General features: G+C 37.5%; 1 protein-coding gene across 2 annotated transcripts; it reads left to right on the plus strand.

The window, feature by feature from the left end:
* Positions 1 to 435: 435 nt before the first annotated feature.
* On the plus strand, positions 436 to 24,299 carry LOC109034144 (sodium-dependent neutral amino acid transporter B(0)AT3). 2 transcript variants are annotated; one of them, XM_019047139.2, is made up of 13 exons: positions 436 to 1,127; positions 9,221 to 9,729; positions 10,072 to 10,267; positions 11,379 to 11,602; positions 12,726 to 12,809; positions 13,235 to 13,396; positions 13,923 to 14,033; positions 14,999 to 15,200; positions 16,037 to 16,236; positions 16,575 to 16,776; positions 17,887 to 18,046; positions 18,675 to 18,938; positions 19,855 to 24,299. In XM_019047139.2, the coding sequence occupies exons 2-13, from the start codon at positions 9,532 to 9,534 to the stop codon at positions 20,057 to 20,059; spliced, it is 2,208 nt and encodes a 735-aa protein (XP_018902684.1). In that variant the 5' UTR covers positions 436 to 1,127; positions 9,221 to 9,531; the 3' UTR covers positions 20,060 to 24,299. The 2 variants fall into 2 exon arrangements, with proteins under 2 accessions (XP_018902684.1, XP_018902683.1); XM_019047138.2 differs by lacking the exon at positions 436 to 1,127 and adding an exon at positions 5,647 to 5,932.
* Positions 24,300 to 24,529: the final 230 nt, after the last annotated feature.

Below are 24,529 nucleotides of genomic sequence, written 5' to 3' on the forward strand. Positions count from 1 at the left end.
GTTTTCCCCCCTTGTTTTTCTGATTTTAATGCCAGAGGCTGGTTACGACATTCTTGCACTCAGTGAAAAATTTCCGTATTCATGGTTATTTTGAGTCACGTATTTTTCGGTCAGAGTAACCAAAAGGCTTTGGTTGATCAACCAACTGTTTTGTTACATCGACCGAAACTGTAGATTACTCCTAGATATCTGGGGATAAAGAAAGCACGTGTCCTGCTGAGCTAAATTTTTCTTCCTGTGCTCGGGGCTCCAGAAATTGCAGTATTTTGAAGCGAAACTGGAGGGATATTATTGAAACTTGGCAACGTTGCTTATCGATACTTTAGTCCACTAAGCCGGCGCCCACCCTCGGGATCCCTCCTTGCGCTCCGACCGCAAGGTCTTTTTTGTTTGCTCTTCCTGTTTCTCGCGGTTTGACAACTGCCCGTCCAGAAACTTTATTTCGGGCTTATTTTGAGTGGAGTCAGTTCCCTCGCTCTGTGAGTTAGCATCCCTCGCCGCAACCGCCTAAGGCCGTAGCTTTTAGAGTCGACCAGTATTCGCAGTATACCCAAGTGCCACTAATCTAATTTATCCTTTCGCGTCAGATATTTAATTAACTCCCGCCTCACGTCGAAAATTACCAGTTTTTCTAGGGAACTGTCAGTTTCCGAGCTATATTAATTCGTCCTTTTGAATCGTACCTTTTTTCGGTGTCCAACTCGGATTTTTCTTCGTCCATGTGCGATCCTCGAACTCGACACAAAATCAACCCTAATCGCGTCAGTTATATTTTTAACGTTCTTAAAGTTCAAAGAAAATCGGAATAGAAGTTGATTTGAATAGTGTTGGTGTGTTCCTCGCGGAAGACTTTGATCCGATATTGAATGAACTAAACCTGCGAAATATTTCCGGACATAAATATGATAAAATTTTAAGTTTCTAGTTTTTCAAATGGTACAGCCAGATTTTTGCTTGGAGTTGTATTTTGAGTGCTCATGAATGGATTCCTTTTTCAACGCAGAAAGGATTTCTCTGACCAGCACGAGGCTCAAAAAGACTTGATAGTATCCCTTAAAAAGACTTTTACCGGAAAGAAGGTGGTCTCATTCCTGTCTTATAATACTGTCTTCCCGCCACAAAAAAGTGTAAGTATCCGTCGAAAAAGTTACCTCATCTCTGTTGCGATTGTGGTGTGATGTGAACCATAACTAGTGCTGTAACGGGCGCGAAAGCGGTAAAGCTACTCTCTCCCCAGGGATACCGAAAACAGCAGTTACGACCAAATTTTCGAAATTGATTTGCCTCAGAATCTATGAGTTTTAGTTCAAGTGAAATGAGCGATTCCACTAAAACCGGAGAATTCGCTCTCCGTGTAGCCTATACTAAAGCTGCCAGGAGACAGAACGAGCTTCAATATTCTCTTGATTCAAGACGAAACAACAGTAAGTCCGTATTCTTCCGCGAGAGAACTCTGTTTAATTCTGTCCTATGTAAATTGATACTCTTTTCTCCCCAAATCTGATCATAAAATTTGTTTTTTATTTCTTGGAAACGCAACGAAGTACGCATGCAGAGAATAGATCTCACGGCTGCCTTGTCGAACGTGAAATAAGTTTTTTCTTTGTCCAAGGTGAAATTCGTCGATTTTCAACACCTTAAACAATTTTTAGTAGTCTTTTGGATGATCCCTGAACATGTTATAAAAAACGGAGAACTTTTTCAATTTTTCCCCTCTCAGACGGCGCTTAGTCCATTTTCGAAAACAATTATTTTTTTACCTTTGTGCTTACCACAGCATTATAGCTTAGATGTCTTTTCCTTACGAAAAGAGCGTCTTATTCTTTCCTACCGTCTACTTAAAACGGATCGCGCGACGAAGCTGCGCTGTTCAGCAGACAGTGTGCGAAGTCAGAGCGCCTTCAACTTTTCGTATATGCAACACAGACATCCTTCGAACACGAATAGTTGCATCCAGGCGTTATCATCAACTTTTAGTACTGCTCGCAAATCGTCGGTCGAATTATCGCCGCTACCTCATCTCATTTACTTCTTTAAATATGAAATGAATTTTGTTTTTTTCCGCCCCTTTCCTCCTCTTTTCTACGATAAAGAGAAATTTTTTTTTCTTTTTCCAATCCTGTATTTTCATTTCAGGTTCCTTTTCCAAAATCTCCATTCCCATAGGAATCGCGACCGTCTCTAAAGATCTAACTTCAAATTCTCGTCAAAGTGAACGAAGTGAACACGGTTTAATCAAAAACTATTTTACCGTGGGCTTCCTCTCTGAGATGCTTTTCTTTATCTTCAAGTATTCCTTTGTTGGGATTCCCAACCGCAGCATCGGTGGTAGCGGAATGTCAACTCAGCTGGCCCACGCTCCACGGTGTTTCAAAACCACGATACAGCCGCTGAAAACCTCTTTCGTTCCCGAAGTTTGCGGATGCCCCCCACCTCTCTCCACAAATTTGACTTAATTATCATACGCCCTCAGAGTTCTCAAACCATCGTTTTTTGTGATAGCTAAATTTCAGCACTTCCCTGGATTGATATAGTTGAAGATTTTATGTCCTGATTGTTCCGACCGGCCGAATGATTTTTGTCGCTAAATTCTTCCCGTTATTTGCCCTCGTGAGCCCGGGAAAGATTAAGAAAAAAACATAGGGAATTTGGAACTTCGGAAATACTATGATCCCTGGGAGTGCCTGTTGAAGTCGGTTCTCGCACCGGCCAGCAAGGCGCAAGGGGTTCTTTTTGGGGAGAGCAAGGAAAAATTTCCCCCTATCTATGTTTGGTCAATCTTTTTCAGGGCTATTCTAATCGATTTTAGGGAATTTATCGAATTTTTTGAACTCCTCCACCCTCTCACAAAATAAATTTTACTTCCTTTTAACAACTCAGGCCTCACTGGAAAAAAAACACATTGGATCTAGAGCCCAGACTCTTGAAAACATTGACAAAAAAATTATTCTTGATTCAATCGGATTTTTGCTTGAATCAAAAGGAAATCCGCTTAAATTAAGAGGCTTGGTTCTTGATTTAAGCTAGATTCTGATTGAATCAAGAGTAATTTTTCTTGTCGATGTTTTTAAGAGTCTGGACTCTAGATCCAATGTGTTTTTTTCCAGTGTGCTTCCTTTTTCTGAGATATGCGCGAAATTTCGCTGCCCCTGTTCTGCAGGGGAAGATCCCTTAGTTTAAGTCGTAGTTAATCCTCATAAAACGGGGTCAGGACATGGTTTGTAAGTATTGGCATCAACATGCTTTAAGTGCCGGTTAACTCCGTCGGCATCTAATTACCGAGGGTTACCGCGGAATGGTGGGAAGATAATCTATGACACTCTATGAATAATAAAGAACCGCTCGCGCGTGGCGAATCGCTATCAATTGACCCGCGATATACCGCTCAAGTTTGAATAAAGGGTTGTTTGCAGGTTTTTACCCCGTAAATTGCCTCACACAATGTATGCTCCCCTCCCCATCTCTTTCTTTCTTTTTCGAACGCGCACCCGAAATAAAGCTTGAGCAAATCTAAATACCTGTTACTCGTCTCAATTCTGTCCCGTTTCAAACTCATGTTGTCGATCGTTTTTCGGAAATTTTGCAGCTCTGTCTGGTAACGTCTAAATATTTGAACAGTCTTATGCGGTTTTTTGTTCCTCCTTTTTTTTTCTTTTAGCAAGCAAGCAACTGAAGAGGCTCAATGATTCTTTATTGGTCTAAGGAATTATCATAGTTCCTTTCTTCGCTCCTCAACCAAAATTTCAAAGGCCTCGAACCTTTTCTTTTCGTAACAAAATATGAAAACCATCCCCTCCAATGTCAACGGCGGAATCTTAGTACAGTTGCACAGCATTTCCCAGCTGCAATCCACGTCGTTTTATCCACCAATATTTTCGGTTTTTTTTTTTTTTTTTTTTTTTTTTTTTTTTTTTTTTTTTTAATAAGAAAGAAAGAAGAATTGAATATAAGTTATTAGCCGATATTTTTGAACCCATTTAGATAATCATCTGCCTCTTTCACCGATTTATAGGATGGGCGTGATGAGGGGGTGTTTAAGCACTCAGCGACGTAAAAGTGTTCGTCAAACAGTCCGGGCGGCTCCAATTCTTTTCCATTGTGATTAAGGGTGGTGTAAGAGGCCTTTTTTACATAACTTTTTTTACGAACCTCGAGTAAAACTCAACATTTCAAATGATCAGGATGATTTGGCATCGCCGAAAATACGAAGTAAAAAAGGTACAATCCTACAATTTTGAGAGACTTCAAAGTATAAGTACAATCCCACATCTTAAAATGTTTGAAACTTGCAACGCTTTCCTTTTGTACGCATTTTTTGGCCGTGACATATAATTTCTAGAACTCGCCAAAAATTATTGTGTTTTATTTTACTCAAGGCTTATAACTTTTTTCTTCTTTCTTTACAATCCTGTGTTTTGCGGTCCCCGTACACTCCCCTCAATCAAAATATAAACAGCTGTATAAGGAACTATGAAAAATATGGCCGTTAGATCAGAGTTGTAAGACATCGTGTGACCTTTCCTTAATCAAGGGGCTCGCTTCAAGACCTGCCCAACCCCATTGCGGTGTTTCATTTTTTCTTTCCACATCTTCCTTTTTGTGAAGAATATGAGTGACCAAGTTTAACGGAAACAATTCGAAGTTTCATTTCATATGAAAAAAAAAAAAAAAAAAAAAAAAAAAAAAAAAAAAAAAAAAAAATCGTGATAAATCATTCAATGGGCATCCCCGTTGTTTTTCTTTTTACCGATGGAAACATTTCTTCGGGCAGTTCTTGAAGTAAGCCATCTAATGTTGCATGCGTCGCGTCGCACAGTAAATCGAGTCAATTATAGAGGGGTCGGACATGAAATTTTTAGCTAACACTGAATTTTTGATGTTTCATTCGTCACATTTTAACTTTTCAAGGGCTCTGAAAGAAAATTTCACGAGAAAACCGATGGAACTACTTTTAAAACCTCAACGCTTTGAACGAACGGAGTTATAAGCTTTTGAATTTTCCAACTTTTGTCCGACCTCTTCCATTATGCCGTGCTAAGGAAGAACGTTGTATGAGCCTTTAGACGTGGTCATATTTCCTTCAATATGAAACGAATTTATTGAAAAAATTGTGAATATTTTTCTTCAAATTTTTCTGACAAATTTGATCGCGATTTGATCTAAAATATATATCTGAAAATTTCAAAGAAAAGTATACACTACTTTTCTCAAAAATACATGTTTTATCCGGGAAAATTTGGCAACTCTCGAATGTTCATACGGCGTTTTTCCTGGATTGACTGGATCCACTGAGCGTCGTTCCAACAGAAATTGGTGATAAAACTCAGATTTTTCCGAGCCCAAACGGCCACGCCGCCTCAAATCAGAGTCATACACTCATCTGCTTTGATTTTGGATTGTTCTTTGGCGCCCCGGGCCCCTCCTCCGTGGGAAATTAGTGGGGTGGGCGGGGGCGGGCGTAAGGGAGAGGGATGCTGGGAAAACAATTTAACGGGGGTGAATGGAAGCCGGGGCGGCGCGGGGCGGAGGGAAATGGGAGAGGCGGGTTAGGGATCCCGGGGGGCTTCGGGGGCCCGGGGGCGGGGGGTGAACTCGTATTGATCCGGGAGTGTAGCAAACTCCGGCTCCGTTCATAGAGCGCCCAATTTCGCCCCCGCCGCCCCCCGCTCCGGTGGTACGTCACCGCGCTCCCTCTTCGATGCTCCCGTCACACCTAAGCTCGAATTTTTATTTTTCCCCCGCCGGATTTTTATCGGGCGCCCTCGCTCTCTCTCGCTTCCGCGTTTCCTTTTCCCATCCCCGTTCGCCTTCTCGTTCTCCCGCCGTCGTCGGGGGCTGCTCCTCCGAGATGACCTCCGCCCCCTCCTCGCGGATTCCACGGCGGGACGTGAAAAATTAATTTTTCGCCACTTCCGCGCCGACTGCCTAACAGGTAATTGATTAATTGAGCCACCTCAGTCCGAGTCGAAGCCCCGAAACGTGCCTTGTGTTCCGATCTTTCTTCTCCGACGAGAGTCCCTTGTTTTCCTCTTCTCCATCTGAATGTGCCTGTTTTCCTTCGATCCCTCCCGATTTGCACCCCCCTCGAATTTTTCTCGCGAGGTGCGACTTCCGTCTCTATCTCCAGTGATTTATCTCATTCGGTAAAAAAGCAAGTATACGTGATCAGTAATCAGGCTTTGTGATCATTTTCTGCTCTTTTCTGTGTGTGCGTGTTTGCAAATGCGGTCTTGAAATACTGTCCAAGCGTCATTATTTTTTTAAGTGTTGCACTGGCTGATGCACTCAGGAAAGGAAAAGTTCGTCCTCAGCGAAGCTACCTTCAGAAAATTGCCAGGTCCATGAGAAAAGACGATTTTCAATTCGGTGGCTCCAAGTAGGACTCTTTGGTTCATTGTAAATAGATCAATTTGAAGGAAAAGAGTCAACACACATTAACCTAATTTCACCAGTCGAGGGACCTATTTTTGAAAAAAAATACATGTCATCTATCTACATTTTTGCCAAGCTGCTTTATTATTAGTGCATTCTATTCAACTCGATCGCTGGATGTGTCTACATTTATCTTTGAACTCAATTCTTTGAAAAATTAGGTTGGGCCCTTTCGGTAGTATTCGATCCAACCATTTGTCCTCATTCTACTTTTTGGTTCTTAACTCAAATTGCTGCACTGCAGAAAACCAAACAAAGCTGAATTTATGATCCTTTTGTCAAACCTTTTTTTCCGTCCTCGCCTGCTTTGAACTTGATGTTTTGCTCTAATCCAGGCTAAATTTTTTCAATTAATAGTTCTCAGAAGTCTAATTGAATAAAGTAATTAAAACGAAGAGATTTTTAAGAATCTTTACCATGCAAAGAATAAAGAAAATATGACACGATTTTTCTGCCTTTGCTATGAGTTGCCTTCATCCTCTTTTCTTATCGACATCGTGCAGCCCGTTGTTTTTCCGCGAGCCACTTAAAAAATTCTTATAATGCCCCAGTCGTCGTTAACTGTGTCTCCTCTGCATGCCCCATTTTCTCCCTCTCTTGTTAGACGTTAGGCAGGGAACAAATGATCACGGGTATTTTTCAAAGAAAAAAAAAAGAAAACATTCAAGTAAGCCCTCCTTCCAACCCCTCCCCCGCCATTAAAATGGAATAAGAAAATACGACCAAGTGAAAAATGAATAATGTCGTGTAATTTAAGGCGGCATTAAGGTTACTGCTCTGTAGGTTCTTGAAAAATTTTTAGGGACGATTAAAAACTGTTCAGATATTGTAACTATGCTTTGCTTCAGCTTTAACTAATGCTTCGCCAGCTAAATTTTGCGCAGATTTACGTGTTTCGCGTTAATTCTTCCCCGTGAACTACCTCTTCTATTTTCTGACCAATTTCCCAGGGTTTTTGTTTTCAAAATGTTATCTTCAAATACGAAATATATCTAGCCAGGTGAAAACTAAGAATCTTAAAGTCAATCCGGGAAAAGAGGAAAAATTATGTGGCTATTCGTTGTACTTTTTCAGAAGTAAAAACGTAGAATACCTACAATCGCCTCGGTTTTTGTGTAAGATACCTAAAGGAACCTAAGGACCACAACCTAAAGGAAGGTACAATAATGTGCTCATTAATTATTTGGGAGGTAATGGTACTTCAGCAGATCGTACCCTTCGCAAATGATCGCTGAACTCAAGGTAAACATTGTCTGGCAGGCTAACCAATGAGGTCGGTGCTCATCATTTCAGTCGCCGGAGACTTGAAAAAATTCATAGGAAAAACGTCGTAAGTAACGTCAAACCGCACCTTTTTGGAACTTTAAGACGGAAATGGCAAATTGACGCGAAAAAATGTTAGGTAAAGGTACGCCTCATATCTAATACTATTTTTTATTTATACACATAAGAGGCTTAGTGTCCTGAAGAGGAGTTGAAAGCTCCCTCTTAATTCCCTCTCTTTCCCACTCTTCTAAGTGCTCTTAAGCTCACTCATTTTATTTCACGCACAAAGGACTGTTTCAATTGTAGAGGATAGGAGCGGAACACTGTCGATGGACAAGAAAAGAGTTGTGCTTAAAATCTCAAATACTGGAACTGCGGATATAAAATCATGGATCAAAATTGCCAGACTTGGTGCGGTAGGCGCGTAAAAATTTTAGGGGTTAACTTACAAATAAGAATTTTCTATTTTATAAGTTCGTGTATCCAAACGCCTCGTCCGCAAAAAAACAAATCTCCTCGCGTCAAATCTTACATTATTGATTTCGGCGAGTTTTATATCACAGTACTAGTTCAAAAAAATTGATCGATGCTTTTGAGCCCTGATTTTTGACTTTTTTCATCTCTACAAAAACTTTCCGAGAAACCAAAAATTTGCGAACTTATAAGTAACTGTATTTTTAGTTTCTCTTTTGATCTCAATTTGATCTCAATTGCTCTTAATTTTTCCCGCAGGCAACATGTATCTAAGGTCGAACTTACCTAGTCTCAGGTTAAGTACTCGGGTAGATATCTCAACTCTGTCACTTTACTGATTGTTAATTTTTATAAATTCCATCAAGTGTAGTGTGCTTCACAAAAAATCTCGATGAAGGATACTTAGTCTGTATAACAGATCCGTAATGAGCATTGCGAACTTCCACAAATTTTATAAGCTCGCTCTCTTTCTCTTAGCGTGGATAGTGAAAAAACAAGTCAAAAAACGATCTGTGAAATGGTTCGTTCAGTCCTTAAAAAATGGAATATTGCTCTTAATTCTAAAGACCCGAAGGTTTTCTCTTCGTTTCTTTACTTGTGATTTTTCTTTGCCCTATCCTGGATCAACGTTTTACCAGCCTTTTGCCATAACGTGCAAAGCGCACGTGTAGTTCATCAGTGTTAAGACAGATAGTGCGACTTCTCTATATTGCGTCTTGATGGCTAAAATCTAAAAATACGTACAAACATCGGTCGAAACGTTTGAAAATCTCCTTTAATTCAGTTCCAACCCCTTCAGTTCCTCGTGCCATTTTTCACCTTGTATGGAAAGCTGGTGTAAATGCAACCATTTCTTTAAAGTTAATCTCAAAGAATATGGTTTTCAATCAATAAAAAACGGTCTCATTCTCCAGGTCTCTCACTAGCAACAATAGTCTCATCTTTTTCACCGAAATAATTGCGGGGGGGGGGGAAGGCACATTTCTCTGAGTGTTTCGTTTTTTTGTTTCTTCCTATTTTTATAATTGTTCTCGTTTTTCTGTTCCAGATTATGGTGAATTTTTTTCAACGCAAGGCCTTAACACTGCAGAAGGAACTAAATGGCTCCAGAAATCATGACAATAAATACGAAAATCCGATTGCCTTTCTTATTTTTACTGGAACTTATCTTAAAATAATTCTCTGCTCAGCATGAAAGGAGCAGAGTGGTCACTATTTTATATTTAATCAAATTTAACTGTCTTATCCTCACTAAAGTTGCATCCTGTCGATCAAAAATTAACTCTAGTCAGCAAGACAGGTATGCTTCAAACGTGAAATTTTCTACAAATTTGATCGGTTTTTCTCAGTTTTAAAACCATGGCAAATACTGCTCATCTTGTTCGACGGCAAAGCTCTCGTGACTTGAATCCTCAGCGCTCATTGGACAGACTTGAGTTGAAGGAAATGAGGACTCGTCTTGTGGATAAGGTGGAAAATGGTACCGTCTCACCACTAGTGACACGTAGCTATGGTACTACAAATATTGCCTTCGATGACAGCAGCCCTAATTCAAATGTGAGTTTATAATCATTTTAAGTCTAAACATTTTTTCAATATTGGTTCATGGAAAAGAACATGGAAAAGTATAATGCCTCTAGGTAATTATTAAGCAAAATTGAGTTCATTAGAGTTACAATTCATATTTTTTATGATGGATCAGCCCAATATTTATTTGATTTTGTTTGATTTGTGGTTGTTGTTTTGTTGTTGTCATTTTTTTTTGTAATGAGCAAAAAATGAACTTCATCATATCAGAGAAAATTGTGAAAAATGAATGAACAAAGAACTTATATCTCTGTCGCTAATTTTCCGAAAAAGTGATAATTCAACGCATATTTATTTTATTCCTGGTTCCAGGCAATTTTAAAGCCAACTGTTCCAACTGATCTGAAAGGAAGTGTGGAAGGTAAAGCAATCTTCCGTCCAGACTCAAATGAAGAAGAACGAGAATCTTGGGATAGCAAACTCACTTTCCTCCTGGCCACCGTCGGCTATGCTGTTGGTTTAGGCAATGTCTGGCGATTTCCTTATCTAGCCCAAAAAAATGGAGGAGGTATGTTCATCGTCAGTGTCAAGAAATTTTTCAATTAATCTTAAAAATTCTGGGCGAATGAAAGGGATTTAGAGGAGAGATTTTCCGTAGAAGACCCCGCAGCCCGCACACTCCTTATGAGGATGTGCACTAAGTTTGATTTCCAATTTTTTTATTGTAATAAAGTCGTTTTTGGATGCTGATCAAAAGTCATATTTTCGCCAACTTTTTACAAGGCACCGTTTTCGCAGTATTTCGCGCAGTCCGTGGTGGAAGTTTCGATTGTTACTTGAATAAGTGAGGCCAGCCAGGCGCTATCTATTTTTCAGCACTTGATGAAAACGAGGAGAACCTGGTAGTCTTATCTCGGACTCCGTGCACCTTTTTGTTTCACCGTCTAAATCAGATTATTTCTCTCTTCCACTCTTTTTCTTACCTATCACTGCCTCGGGTTTTCCTTGTTAAAGGGCTGCGCTGGCCTCACTCATTCAAGTAATTATCGAAACGTCCACCGCGGTCTGTGCAAAATACTGCGAAAACGGTGCTTCTTAGAAAGTTGGCGAAATGATGACTTTTGATCAGCATCCAAAAACGAATTTAATGCAATAAAAAAATTGGAAATCGATCGCGGTGCAAATTCTCATAAGGAGTTGGCGGGGTCCTTTAGGGGAAATGAGCCTTTCCTTTCACAGTCACCTAAATTGTGAAGTACCTTGTGTAAATCCTCCATTCTTTCAGTGAAGTTCCTCAATATTGTTTGTCTGATGCATCTCAATGACGCAACTCCCAAACCTTGTATCTCGGTTTACGACATTGCAGACTTCCTTTTATAGGTATTTTATTTTTTAAATGGAAAATGACACCACGTCAATGCTTAAAAATTTCCATGATATTTCCTCTCTGTACAAAGAAAATTTTGAAAAAACTCCGAGGAATAGTGTTGAGTTTTTTTCTTTTTAGAAAAATTAAATAGGAGAGGAGATACACGGGTTTGACAGTTTCACCGTCGATCTACACTTCACTATCTTTAATCCTGAATGCATGTTTACTTTTATATAACTAGGTAATAAGTTTTTAATGTTCCATAAGTTCGCATTTTTAATTACTAAAAATCTTGCCGGGATTGTTACAGGAGTTTTTTTAATCCCATACTTCGTGATGTTAGCAATAGAGGGGATTCCTATTTTCTACCTTGAGCTAGCTATCGGACAACGACTGCGGAAAGGCGCCATTGGAGTGTGGAATCAAGTCTCGCCCTACCTAGGTGGGATCGGTATCAGCAGTGCAGTTGTGTCTTTCAATGTTGCTCTCTACTACAATACGATTATAGCTTGGTGTCTGTTCTACTTTGTTCAGGTTAGTCATGGCCTTTGTCAGCGTGAAAATTTGAAATTTTAAAAGGGTAATCCGTTATAGTGAAGCGCTTTATATAATGAGGAAAAAATTCTTTAAATACCGTATTAATGATGAAATTGAGAGGACATGTATTCCGGAAAACACAATTTTTCAGGAGAGCAAAAAATCTGTCTACGTTTCTAATTTACAACGATAGAAAGGTTATAATTATTGGTGTAGTAACAAAGAAATGCTCTTCACGATTGGCAAGTATTTTTCAGAATAACTTCACCTAAGTTTCAGAAATTATGGGAGAAAAACCGGGCTACAGTTTTGCAAATTAGGTTCCAACATTTTATTCCAAGATGTGCAAATTTAGCATCAGGGTTTTGAACCGGTTTAGAGCCGTTCATAAATTATGTAAGGCTCTTAGGGAGGGAGGGAGGGAGGGAGGGAGGGAGGGAGGGAGGGAGGGAGGGAGGGTCTCTAACAGCCGTACGGTACCTTACAAGGGAAAGGGGAGGGTAGGGCCTGAAGTAAGCTCTCCAGCCTATGTTTAGAGGAAATGCAAAATTCCATTTTTTATCAGGTTGATAATATAATTAAAGATGAAATAGAGGAAATCGGCATATCACTGATTGCGGACTGATCGGACGGTGCTCCTGTCACTCCTCTTGATTCTCACTCCTCCACTCCGTGGGATGATGAGTAGTGACTTCATCCTTATGTCAACTTTACGCTTTTATTTATTCCCAAGGCAAAAAAAAATCTTCAATTTTGCTCCACGTATTTTTGTTTATTAAACTAATTGTATCAATAATATTTCCTGTGAACTTACTTCAAAAATTTAATTTCACTAATAAAAATTTTGGCCCAAAAATTTCATTGTTTTTCTAAAAGAAAACGTATTGCTTAGATCTGCGGTAATTGAACAAAGGTAGGGGGGGGTCAGTCGAGCCTTACGTAATTTTTAGAGGGGGGGACGGCGTAAGGGGTCTAAAAATGGGAAAAAGTGCCTTACGTAATTTATGGATGGCCTCTTTTTTGCCTAACTCAATTAAATCAAGAGCAAACCAAGAGTTCATTCTTTAACTAGCACCATGAAATCTCTTCGTTTAATTAACTTATCGCCTCTTTTGAACAGAGTTTCCAGTCAAAATTGCCGTGGTCAGAATGTCCTAACAGATTTCTTCCAAACGGGACGTACTACCCAGAACCTGAATGTGTTGTAAGTTTTTATTATGAAATTTGATTCATTTTCGTTTGATAATATAATCATTTCAATGAGCCCTTGTCTCATCACTCATTAATCTCTAAGATTAAAAAAAGGGGAGAATTCTTTACCTTCCTTGCTTTTCAAGTGAAACTTGTCTATGGTTTCCAAAACCCCCCTTTTTTAAATGAAATAAACAAGAAAGTGAATATATTTGAATCTAAATATGTAGTCAAACATGAATTTATAATGGCCATAATTAGTACTTATGATCTATCTGATTAAACTCTACCAGCACAAACCGTACGCAAGTATGCTAATTGTAAAATCTTTTCCTCTGACACTTCTGAATTCATTAATAAGGTTTACCTGTAGATTTTTTCTTCCTGATTGCCTTACTATCACTTGAAACTTTATTCTGGGTTTATTTTAATTTGCAGACAAGTACTCCAACACAATATTTTTGGTACCGTACCACACTGCAGATATCAGAGGACATCAACACACCCTCCACATTCAATTGGAAGATTGCTCTGTCATTAGTCATTGCATGGGTACTTGTGTACCTTTGCATGATCAAAGGAATTGCAAATTCAACCAAGGTACCTATCTTTCGGCTATTATTCTTTCTCAGTATCAGGGATTAGTTTTTTTAAAATTCTGTAAGCCATTGCCTATCTATTGAAAAATTGTGGTGCCTTGCTAAATCCTTTAATGTGTGTAAAAATTTCCTTTCTATACTTTAAAGTTTGGATATTCTCTAATTTTTTTAATGAAATCGATGCACTTAAAAATTGGTACTTTTCACATTGTCTAATGATTTCATTCAGAACCCCTACAATAATGGTGCAATGGGTCCTAGAACCTTGGAGACTGAAAAATAATGCCCAGTATGGCAACATAGCAAGTGCAGGACATGTGTTGCTCTTTATAATAAGCTTTTTTTTATTTTTTTTGTAAAATTCCTCTCAAAATAAGATTTTTTGGTTAGAAAGTGTTACCGTTTGACTTGTACCTGATGAATTTATTCTAGAAAAGGATTTTTTCTTTTCTCTTTTATTACTCATGGGATTATTGTTTATACAACATATTTCTTGAAGATTTATGTGCTGTTTTCATTTTTTCCAGATTGTTTACGTAACAGCCATTTTTCCGTATGTTGTTCTCATTATCTATTTCTTCAGAGGCATCACCTTGCACGGCTGTATGGATGGAATTTGGCATCTGTTTTCTCCCAAGGTATCCAAATTTCTCGCCATTTTAGTCTTATTTTTTTCATTTCCAATCATAGACCGAGAGCTTGCCCGAAAAATTTCAACCGGAAAGACCTAAAAATGCCACCATTTTTTTTCAATTTCTTTTTTGTTGCTGTTGAAGATCTGTCGGTCTGGCAGGTCATATCGGTGATGTTCATTAGCCATGTGACCTCAAATTTCCAAAAAAAATTGCCAAAATTTAACTGGAAAAATCTATGCATGAAATTTGACCATCATGTAGAATTTTATGCCCATAATGCAGATGAATCGGTCTGGCAGTCGAAATCGGTGACCGAATGGGTGCCAGACCAATTTAAAATTTGAAAAAAATTATTTCAACCGGGAAGATCCACAGATGAAACTGGTTTCATTTTATTGGAAACATTGTGACAAATCGATATCGCTTGGTCTCGCAGTCAATATCGGTGAATAAAGGCTTGCCAGACTGCCCTAAAGTTGGAAAATTGCACTGTAATTTATATGTAGCGAGGCACTAATGCACGCAGGAGTAATTGAAACGCTGCATGAATGCGGTTTTGGTCATCCTTTAGAATTTGGAAAAAATTGGACCAAACGTCTGCTAACCGGCTGCCCCACCTGACATCCAAGAAGCCCAACCCCCAGGGGCTGCCCCACCTGACATCCAAGGAACGCAACCCTTGGGGCTGCCCCTCCTGGCATCGAAGAAGCCCAACCATTCTAAAGGATGACCAAAACCACATTCACACAGTGTTTCAATTACTCACGCTTGCATTAGTACCTTGCTACATATAATTTACGGTGCAATTTTCCAACTTTAGGACGGTCTGGCAAGCCTTAAGTCACTGATATCGACTACCAGACCATTACAGTCACCCTATTTGATAAAATTCTCCAGACTTCAAATTTCATGTAAAATACTTTTTCATCATTGAAACCAGCATCATTATTCTTCTTTTTTTTTCGTAGTGGAGCAAACTAGCTGATCCAGTTGTTTGGCTTGAAGCTGGAACGCAAATATTTTTTTCTCTTGGGCTTGCATTTGGTGGACTGATCGCCTTCTCTTCATATAATCCAGTCAACAATAATTGCTACCGAGATGCAATCACTGTTTCTCTCACTAATTGCTTCACATCCATGTTTGCTGGAGTTGTTGTCTTCTCAATAATTGGTATGCATAGTGTACAAAAATGTTTAATTCTCATAATTTTAACCGTGAGCATGAATGAAAAAATCAGCTTCTATTGAGGATCAGAATTGTCTATAATTTTTTCAGTATCCATTTTAAAAGCTTCGTGCAGTGGAGTTTTAAAGAAGTTAGTGATATGGATTAGTCAAAGCCGTTTTCCAGTCCTGTCAGTTGAACTGATTATTTTTTAAATGATGTAAGCGCCTCAAACCTGATTCAAGAAATACTACGAGAAAAATGTTAGTGTTTATTGTAACCGGAAGAAAATGAAAAGTTTGCTCACAAGACCCAGTCGTTTCTGCTATGCATTAGGTCTACACAAGTAGAACGTCAGTTTACTCGTAATTTATTGCAGCCTCTGCAGATGATTTGGTTGAAAAATTTCCAAAGAAACTCTCAAACTATTGTGATTGTTTCAGATCATTAAATTACCGCTCATATATGTCTTTTTAAGGTCAATCTTGAATTATTTTAGCTTTCGTTAACAATTACCAAATTTGCTTTTACTCGATTGTTCACTCAAGTAAGACAAAACTGCCAAAGTCTGAACCCATTTGACTCATGGAGATTCTTTTGTACACCTAATTTTCCTAGAGGAATTGTATTTTCATCAAGGCAAAGAACGTGAATCAAAAGCTGCACCTCTTATTAAGAATGAAGGAGCATACAAAACGAATAAATTCCGTAAGAGCTCAATTAAACTGAAATAGCTGAAAGCTCTGCCAGAAAGACGTACAAATGTAACTTAAATTTTATTTTATAGATGTGCAAATCATAAAAATTACTATAGTAACGCCCATGAATTATTCTCTTTTCAGGTTTCAAAGCAACCATGTCATATGAGAAATGTCTAGAGGAAAGAAATGCAACTCTATATGCTGTATTTGGTCATGCCTCAATTTATCTGGATCCAAACAATTTACCTGCTGAAAGATCGCGGGTTTCAATTCCCAGTAGTACTGAGTACGCCATCATGCCAGAACTGCCCGAGTGCAATCTTCAGAAAGAGCTTGACAATGTAATTATCAATTTCCCTTTGATTTTATTTTAAATTTTACTCTTTTCAACCATGAATATGTTGACACAGCACCCTAAATTTTCACCGATATTTAGTAAAGTTTTTCGCACATTATACTCACTCTCTGTAACAACACCATTGAAAAATGACCCCAGAACGAAGGAATTGTGCAGTCCCTTGAGCTCCGTATTTTCCTTGAGTGCTGCTTATTATAATATAAATTCACTTTGACCAAAAATCAGCTGGTCTGTTTTCAATTTGCAAAAGAGAGTGTACCTATAAAAACTGCAAAGCCACAAGCTACTAGTCAGCTGAAATTTTTTTGTCTCATTTTGCAGACGGCATCAGGTACGGGTCTTGCTTTTATAATTTTCACCGAAGCCATCAACCAGTTCCCTGCTGCACAAGTGTGGGCCATCCTCTTCTTCCTCATGCTTTTCACTCTTGGAATAGATTCTCAGTTTGGAACCTTGGAGGGCGTCATTACATCAATAACAGACATGAAGTTGTTCCCGAATTTGCCCAAACAATATGTCACAGGTACGTTAAAGGAATCACCTCTCAACGCAAGAGTTAACCTATGATTTTGAGGCACTGCGATGACAGACAAAAATACGAGGGGCGTCCCTCTCCTCTTCTCCAACTTAGCCGTACTTTTGGAGTGAGGGATATAGGCTTATAGATATGATAATAATTTTTTCAGGTTTTCCTTTTTTGTGATGAGAGTTGTTCAGCAGCAACGGTAGATGGCGCAAGGATCACACTTTTGTGTCATGCTTTGGGTCATATTAATGACGGCGTTTTAATGCTGTCTTGGATTTTGCGGGATGCTGAGTTGAGTTCACTGAAGAGTGTGATCACTGATGGGGTCTAAAAAGACCCTAACCGGTACAGATCTCTTGGCGTGACTTCAATTTAATATTCCAATGCAAACTGCCTGAGCTGAACACTCTCCCCCCTCAGTTTTGCACCGGTACTCATTAGTGTTGAAAAATTTACTTTTGACTCTAATTATAATTTTTGAAACTTTTTGGCTAAGTATAGGATTTTGGAGTTATGTGATTGGTCGGTGCTCTAAGTCGTGCGCCTTGTTGTGCTAATGAAGGGCAGATTTGATGATAAAGTATCAGCAACTCAAAGAGGTTTTTTCAGCTTCTCGTTGGATTAACCCTTCAAACAGCATGATAAGATGCATAACGCAGAGCGTTGACCAATCATATGTCCATTCTCCTTAATCTTGTCTTATCTGTTCAATGAACACAAAATATCAACAATCAGGCTCCAGTCCTGTCAATTTTTTTCTATAAACAATGTCATCAATTTTTGGATCAGTCGGAATTCTACTTCTCGTTTGAATTGGATATTTGCTCATCTCAGACACAATTTTTAGTATGTCATCAACTCTTTTCGCAAAGGTGGATTCAGGATTTGCAGGAAGGGAGTTCTTATTTACGTGCAGGGTTGGCCCGCATTTAACCCAAATATTTAATTAAACTTCTCATCCTTCTTAAGCTTGATGAAAATTATTTCGGAAATTATCCTGCGCAGAAATAATATATTTTTTCTTTACTGTATTTTGTCTACAAAAAACTATAGTGAACTTATATGATAAGCGGTATCTTGTGACATAATTCCTTTCTTTGATTTTAGGAGGGCTGTGCTGCATGTGTGCTGTTCTTGCTATGTCATTTGCTCATGGAGCGGGCAACTATGTGTTTATTCTATTTGACAGTTTCAGTGGAAATTTTCCTCTTCTGATAATAGCCTTCTTCGAATGCATTGCTGTTGCCTATGTTTATGGGCTCAAAAGGTAAATATCACCTTGAAATAAGCTGTATTTTGAAGTATTTATTATTGTCGCTTTATTACTTTGTAGTTTAACATTTTTTTTCTCTTATTTTTTGTAAAAATTAAGAAGCCTCAAGTGCCCACAATAAATCCTCCATGTAACAACTGTCAGTAGATTGACAGAGATTGTCGTTTTATCAAAACACACTTGGATACACTTGGACTATTTGAAGTCAACTACTGATTTGATGTGAATATTATATAAGAAATGCGGACGCCAAAAAATATCAAAACTTGATGAATTTTCACCCGCATAGATATTACAAGAAAGCATGAAAACTAGAGCATGTGTGCATATCCATCTGGGAAAATATATTAGCAACGGCGGAATAGGGTCCAGGTAGACGTTCAGGCATGGTCCAGGCGTATGAAGTTTGGCTAATCTTGGCTCCCAAAAGGAGAATAACCAACTGGTCCCAAGAACTCACTGTTAAAGACCATTTGTTCATAACCAGTGGCATCACTTTTAATCGCTCCTTTAACAATAATGGCATATGCATGACTTCTCTAAGTTTGCTTCACTAAAATCTTAATTCAAAATAACTCCTGTTTGATCTCATCAAAGCTTTAATCTGTGTTTTTGGTTGCAGGTTCGCAGATGACATTGAATTAATGACTGGTTCTCGACCAGGCCTCTATTGGATGATCTGTTGGAAATACATATCTCCATGTGCCATGATTTTGATTCTCAGTGCGAGCTTTGTTCAGATCGCAACTGAGGGCGGTGGTTATCCTGCCTGGGTTGCGTCAAAAGGCATAACTGAGCGGCATGAGTGGCCAACCTGGTGCATATATCTAATACTGTTTCTAATTCTCATCTCAGTTATTTGGATCCCCCTTGTTGCCATTCTCAGGTAAAGGCCATCTTCCATTTTATTTTTATCCTTAGTTCCCGGTTGTTGAATGTAAAAATGTATTTATAGACTGTGAAAAGTGTGTGTGTGTATATGAGTGGGTTTTAAACTTTACCAATATGCTTGACAAGATTTTTGTGTGAATTTATCTCATTTTGGTCCACTCAGATGCTGTGCCTCTTGCGTGTACCAGATCCATTTCTAAAACTTTAATGTGTCGGAAAATATTCTTTCACTCCTCTTTCAAAATCTTCAGAATCAACTGGCAAGAACGTGGCTTCTTATAACTAACAGACCAGTTTAAAGAGCTCTCGTCAAAAATTTGTTACCCAGAGAAAACCTGAGGAAAGATAAAAAGGAAGAAAAAAAAAATAATGACTGTGATAAACAACACCATTTTAGCTTCTTTTTTTCATTAACTTTCAATTTGTAGGTGATCTTGCACTGTCTTATTTTTAGTGCCAATGTTCTTTTTTCTAAGTTTTTTTTAAATAGTTTTTTTATAAAAAAAAGCTCTACTAAAAGCCACAGAATAGCCAAATTGGCCAGAAAGTTGTCAAACCACAAGGTACAAAAAGAGCTTTTCAGCAAAAGAATCCAGTGTTCATCTTTCTGTCTATAATTATACTTCCTTTCTATGCAATCTTCTCTGTTTCTATTTATCGTATATTTTTAAGTTTGTTTCATTTTCACTTGATAGATATCGGCCATGTGATCAGCCGGAACGTTGTAGGATTTCTTTTTCCTTTTTAACAATGTTTCCTGCATTTCGGCATTATTTTTTCATCCTATCTTCCTTATAAAGTAAAGAAACCATAAGAGATGCTTGCATTCCATAATTGAATCGGTCATTCTTAAAAAGACTGAAGTTTTTGGATTTTAAAATAGATACTCATGATGTATGTGTTGATTCCAGAGCGTTTGAAATAGTACTCATTGATGACACAGAAAAGGCGTGGTTCCCAGCGAAGGACTTGAAGGAATTCCATGGGATTGTTGAGCATTCAGTGACTCCAGCAGAGACGCTTCTATTCTGTATCCGGGACGATGGCACAGAAGGACTGTGCTGTCCAACATCAACAGTAGAAATGGAAGACGAAGAGGATGACGATGACAAATAAAAATTGAACAAATTCAGATTTTTATACCAATGGCATTCCTCCTCCAAGATCAGGACACTCAGTCAAAGTATTTGTTTTGATGTTTTGAAACCAATCTTAACTCATGGGATGCTATGTAACCTATGGAATCATTTTTAGAGTTCTACTTATTTTCAAACGAGTTTGTCTTCAGTTCTTGTAGATCTTTTTGCTGTTAAGGAGCTCTAGTCCTCAAAGTTTTTGTTGAAAGGAAAGGATGGATATTAAGTCACGCTCCTATCTCCTTATCAATTGCACAAATGCAGAGCTCTAAGTTTCAGCAAGTCCTTCAAAGCATGCTGTCTTACATGTAAAAACAGCATTCCTCTTCCTCCTCTTTCTCTTTTTTTACTACGGTTCGTGAGTTGTTCCATGTTTTTGTGTATGTCTTGTTATCAGCTTTTGCGTAAAATTACTCAATTGTTATCTCAATTATCTTTCCTGAGCTATACTCCTGACAATGTCTGCAAAAAAATCTGATGGATGAGGTTAACACCTCTGATGTTTGTTCCACTTTGAGTTTTAGACTTTTAGAAGGGAAAATGATGTTATAGCCATTAATACCAACTGCGTTCAATTGAAGTAGAGGTATATTTTGGACTACTAATCATTTCAAGAAATAGTCTGAAATGTTTAAAAATTGTTTGGCTTTATACAAATAACTAGGAAGTGGCAGGTGTGGCAGCCTCGTTGCTGCAAAATAAAATTACCAAGTCCTCTAGAAAATTTGTATGATATCCTCAACCCTGTATATAATTCAAACTGTTGCATTTGTCATTTCATCTTCTGGTCCTTATTATCTTGGCACATTACCAGGAAATCCGTGGAAACCTCATCTTTTGTTTTTAAAAAAATTGTAACAGAATTGTTTTGTCTTGCTAAGAATTTAATGATGTTGAATTTTGATTTTTATCCAGCTAGTAATGCCGAACAAAGCTTACCAAAAATCTGCAGAAGTTTTAAATAATCTCATAATTTTTTTTCACTAATGGTAATTTTATCTAATGGGACGTTAAAAGTAAATGTGTTATCTCCTCTCTTAATTTATCATGTCGTGTATGATTTTTCATTCATTTTTAACCCATTTGCAAACCTAGACAAGTACTCTTGTTAGCACTGTCCCAGAACAATTGTGCATAGGCAAGTCAACCTGCACAGTTTCTAGATGATTATTCATACACATAGTGTGTACTTGCCATTGTGAACCTATAAAAATTGTGCATTGACGAGTTTTCTTGTGTGCTTGACAGGCTATTTTTTTCCTTGTTTTTTTCCAATTGCCTGCTGGATAGCACCATGGATATTGTTCTAAAAAGTTCAAGAATTTCCTGTTGCCCTCCTGGTTGCCCGAACTGCTAGGCAAGAAAACGCTAGTACACAAATGGGTCAAGAAGGAATTAAATTTCATTTTAGTGCAAGTGGGAAAGTTTATTTGTTCCTACACAGCATTTCTAATAGTATTATCTCAAAGACAATAACAGTTCTTTCTTTTTTTTTCTTTTTTTAATTTAGCATTGGTTGGAAGTGTTTTCTAGGCTGTGGTTTTAAGTTTAACCGTATGATTTTTATACTTGCTGGAAATCTTTCCTCAATTTCAGGCTTCTTATGCGTGTATGTACCATGTAACCTAGTCAAGGTCGCTTGTACGGTGACCATAAGTTTTTGTTCATAGCTCAAATAATTAATGTACGGTATTTGATGGAAGTTTGTAATGTACCCAATCTCTTGGGATTTGATGGGAGTTTGTAATGTACCCAATTTCATTAATGTAAGTCACTCACAGCATTATGAAATTATCAATCATATCATTCCACCATATCAGTTTCTCTCAACTTCAGAAGAAATTATGTTTGTTACCTCAACCAATTATATGATCAGAATTTTAGAGAGCATTCTGTCAGATACTTTTATAAGATGGTCCCTGCAATAACCAGTCTGGAATCGTATGTTTGCTCAAACCAAACAACGAATGAAAATCCTTAAAAATCGTGTAATGATTACTTACCTTAATTTTGGATGATATGAATTCACGACTTTTCAGCTGTTGTCAATAGTCTTTTACGGGGTAAAGTCGCTGAAGTGAGTTCCCTCGGGTTGTTTTTTCCTTGCCGCAAACTCTTGTTTTTAAGTTCTAAATGTATTGAATTTGTAAAGTTTACCTATAATATTTGTTTTTCTTTTATACTTGTTGAAATTGTTTCAACTAGACTGATTTTCCTTATATTGAGATTTAAATCTCAAATAGTCGTAGATAAAACATTTGCATTTAGAGTCTGTCAAAAAACGAACAAACAAAAACAATACCTGTGTATGTTATTTTGAAAGTTTACCCGAATGATTATAATTATATATTTGGTCTTGTTAAGGAGAAAACAAGAAGTATAATGTGCTATTTTATAGCATGAAACTTTCGATGTAAAATTTTCTTCAAGTCATTCATGATAGTCCTTAAAGCTATTGGTCATGCATCCCTTGGTCGAAACATTTGTTCAGTATTGATATTAAGTCCAGTGACCTAAACGGGTCTCTTTTTTTTCTAAGTTTGATGAACTCCTTTGCGTTAGACCTCAGTCTAGAAAGTATGGAGAAATTTTTTGAAATTTTGACTATGTTTCAATTATGTACCGACGTATGTTCCCTAGAAGAGAAATTTTATTTTTAGTCATATCTGTAAATTTTTCCAAGTTACTACCGGCAAATTTTAGTCTAATGTAAAATGTTTCTATTCGTTGTTTGTATAAATGACGTTTTTATAATTTAAATAATTAAGCATTTAAAATGCTTCATCGGTAATTTTATCTGTTACTTTAAATCCCCAGGTTTTTTTCTTGTCATTAGAATGTACCATCTGCTGGCAAAAACAGAGTATTGCCATATTCTTAGCAGTTAACAGAATGTGTTATAAAATACTTCAAAAGTACGCTATGAACTTTAAGATCCTCAGAAGACCTGTAAAAATAATGGTAAAAGAGAGAAACTTTAAATTTAGACAATAATACTTATTTTGACAATAAATTGTGCTATCTTTTGATTATTTAATTTAAGAATGACCTAGGTTCTATTTTTAAAGAATTTTGATGTCATTATCTGTGATCTGAAGCCTGTTTTGATCTTACTTAGTTTGTAATTACGGTCAGTCTAGAACTGTCTCTGCATGTGTAGTCGGTCAGTGGAGTGAATTTGTCCCCCTTAAAAATTGTATTTGTCGGTGTCTTTGAATACTCTCCTAGGATTATGTCTGGTGAAATGCCATTGTTTAATTAAGCGCAATAATCCTCCTTATTTTTTTAAAAAAAAATTAGCCAGCAGGAGTAGTGTATACCTCTTAACAAGAATGATAAGGTACTACTGACAGTTGAATGCTAAATTTGCAGTTGCAAAGCAGTGAGTAGCGAATTTTGCAAGCAGCATTTAGCAGAAGCCTCTGTTATTTGAAGAAACAAAATCTAAGTGGAAGTTTCGTTCCAAAGTCAAAGAGTTCGAAAATTTTGGAGCCAGGGAAAAGCAAAAAAAGTCAGGGAAGTGGAAAATAAAGAAAGTATGGAAATCCTGAATTAAAGTTTGATACGTACGGCAGCAAATTTTGGATTTTCATGTTAGTGACCCACGACAACCACTTTCAGAAGTTTGGACGAATCTTCTAGGAGGAGCTTAAAAGTAGAGTGCAAACGTTGACGGCAAGTCATGAGACCACTAAATTAAGTTCTTGATTATTTTTCATCTTTAGGAGGAGCCCTGTCTACAGGATCCAAAAATTTAAAAAAATTCTCTCTCAAGAATGTCACCAACCTAAAATAAGCACATAGTTTAGTGTAATGGAAACAATTGTCGATGTTAATCAAAATATTCATGAATTTTTGACCATCAGTTACTAATTTCTTTTGACACTATTTGATATCAATGAAAAGCAGGCCTCAGGAATATGTACATTTTCAAAAAATTGTTAAGCTTTTTGTATATTTTTACAAGAGAAAACTTTTCCTGCTGGCTCCATTGTTTTCCATTCTGACAACCTTCAAAAAGAAAGGTCTTGATTGTCCTAAAAGGAATCACATTCACTATACAGAAAAAAAAAAAAAAAAAATTGTACATAAGTGTAAGGTTTAATCCAAGTCAATTAAGATTTAAGTTTTTCTGAAAATTTTGCCCGAACTAATCCCATTTTACACTCAAAAAAAGAAGAAAGGAAAATTTTTTCCAAAATATGCCAGTGTTTTTTTTTTTTTTTAAAAAGAAAAAGAAAAAATATCCTCGAGTTTTATTAATTTTCCTGTACACCTTCAATTAGTTGGAACCTTTGAGTGTTATTCAAATTTTTGTTACCGTACTAAATACAACATGTAAATGACAAAACATTTAGTTTTGACACAAAGTTTAATTTGATTAAGGAAGTTTAATGTAAAACTGTAGTCACAAGTATAAAGCATTTGTTGATTTTTTCATGTAATATTT

Source organism: Bemisia tabaci, chromosome 3 (genome assembly GCF_918797505.1).
Source record: "Bemisia tabaci chromosome 3, PGI_BMITA_v3".
NCBI lineage: Eukaryota > Metazoa > Arthropoda > Insecta > Hemiptera > Aleyrodidae > Bemisia > Bemisia tabaci.

What these genes read in the sequence shown, in the direction of transcription:
- LOC109034144 (XM_019047139.2), top strand. Translation starts at nt 9,532, where the DNA reads ATGGCAAATACTGCTCATCTTGTTCGACGGCAAAGCTCTCGTGACTTG. An exon ending in ACCCAGAACCTGAATGTGTT is followed by an intron (nt 12,810 to 13,234) that starts GTAAGTTTTTAT and finishes TTTAATTTGCAG; the next exon opens with ACAAGTACTCCAACACAATA. An exon ending in GCCCAAACAATATGTCACAG is followed by an intron (nt 16,777 to 17,886) that starts GTACGTTAAAGG and finishes CTTTGATTTTAG; the next exon opens with GAGGGCTGTGCTGCATGTGT.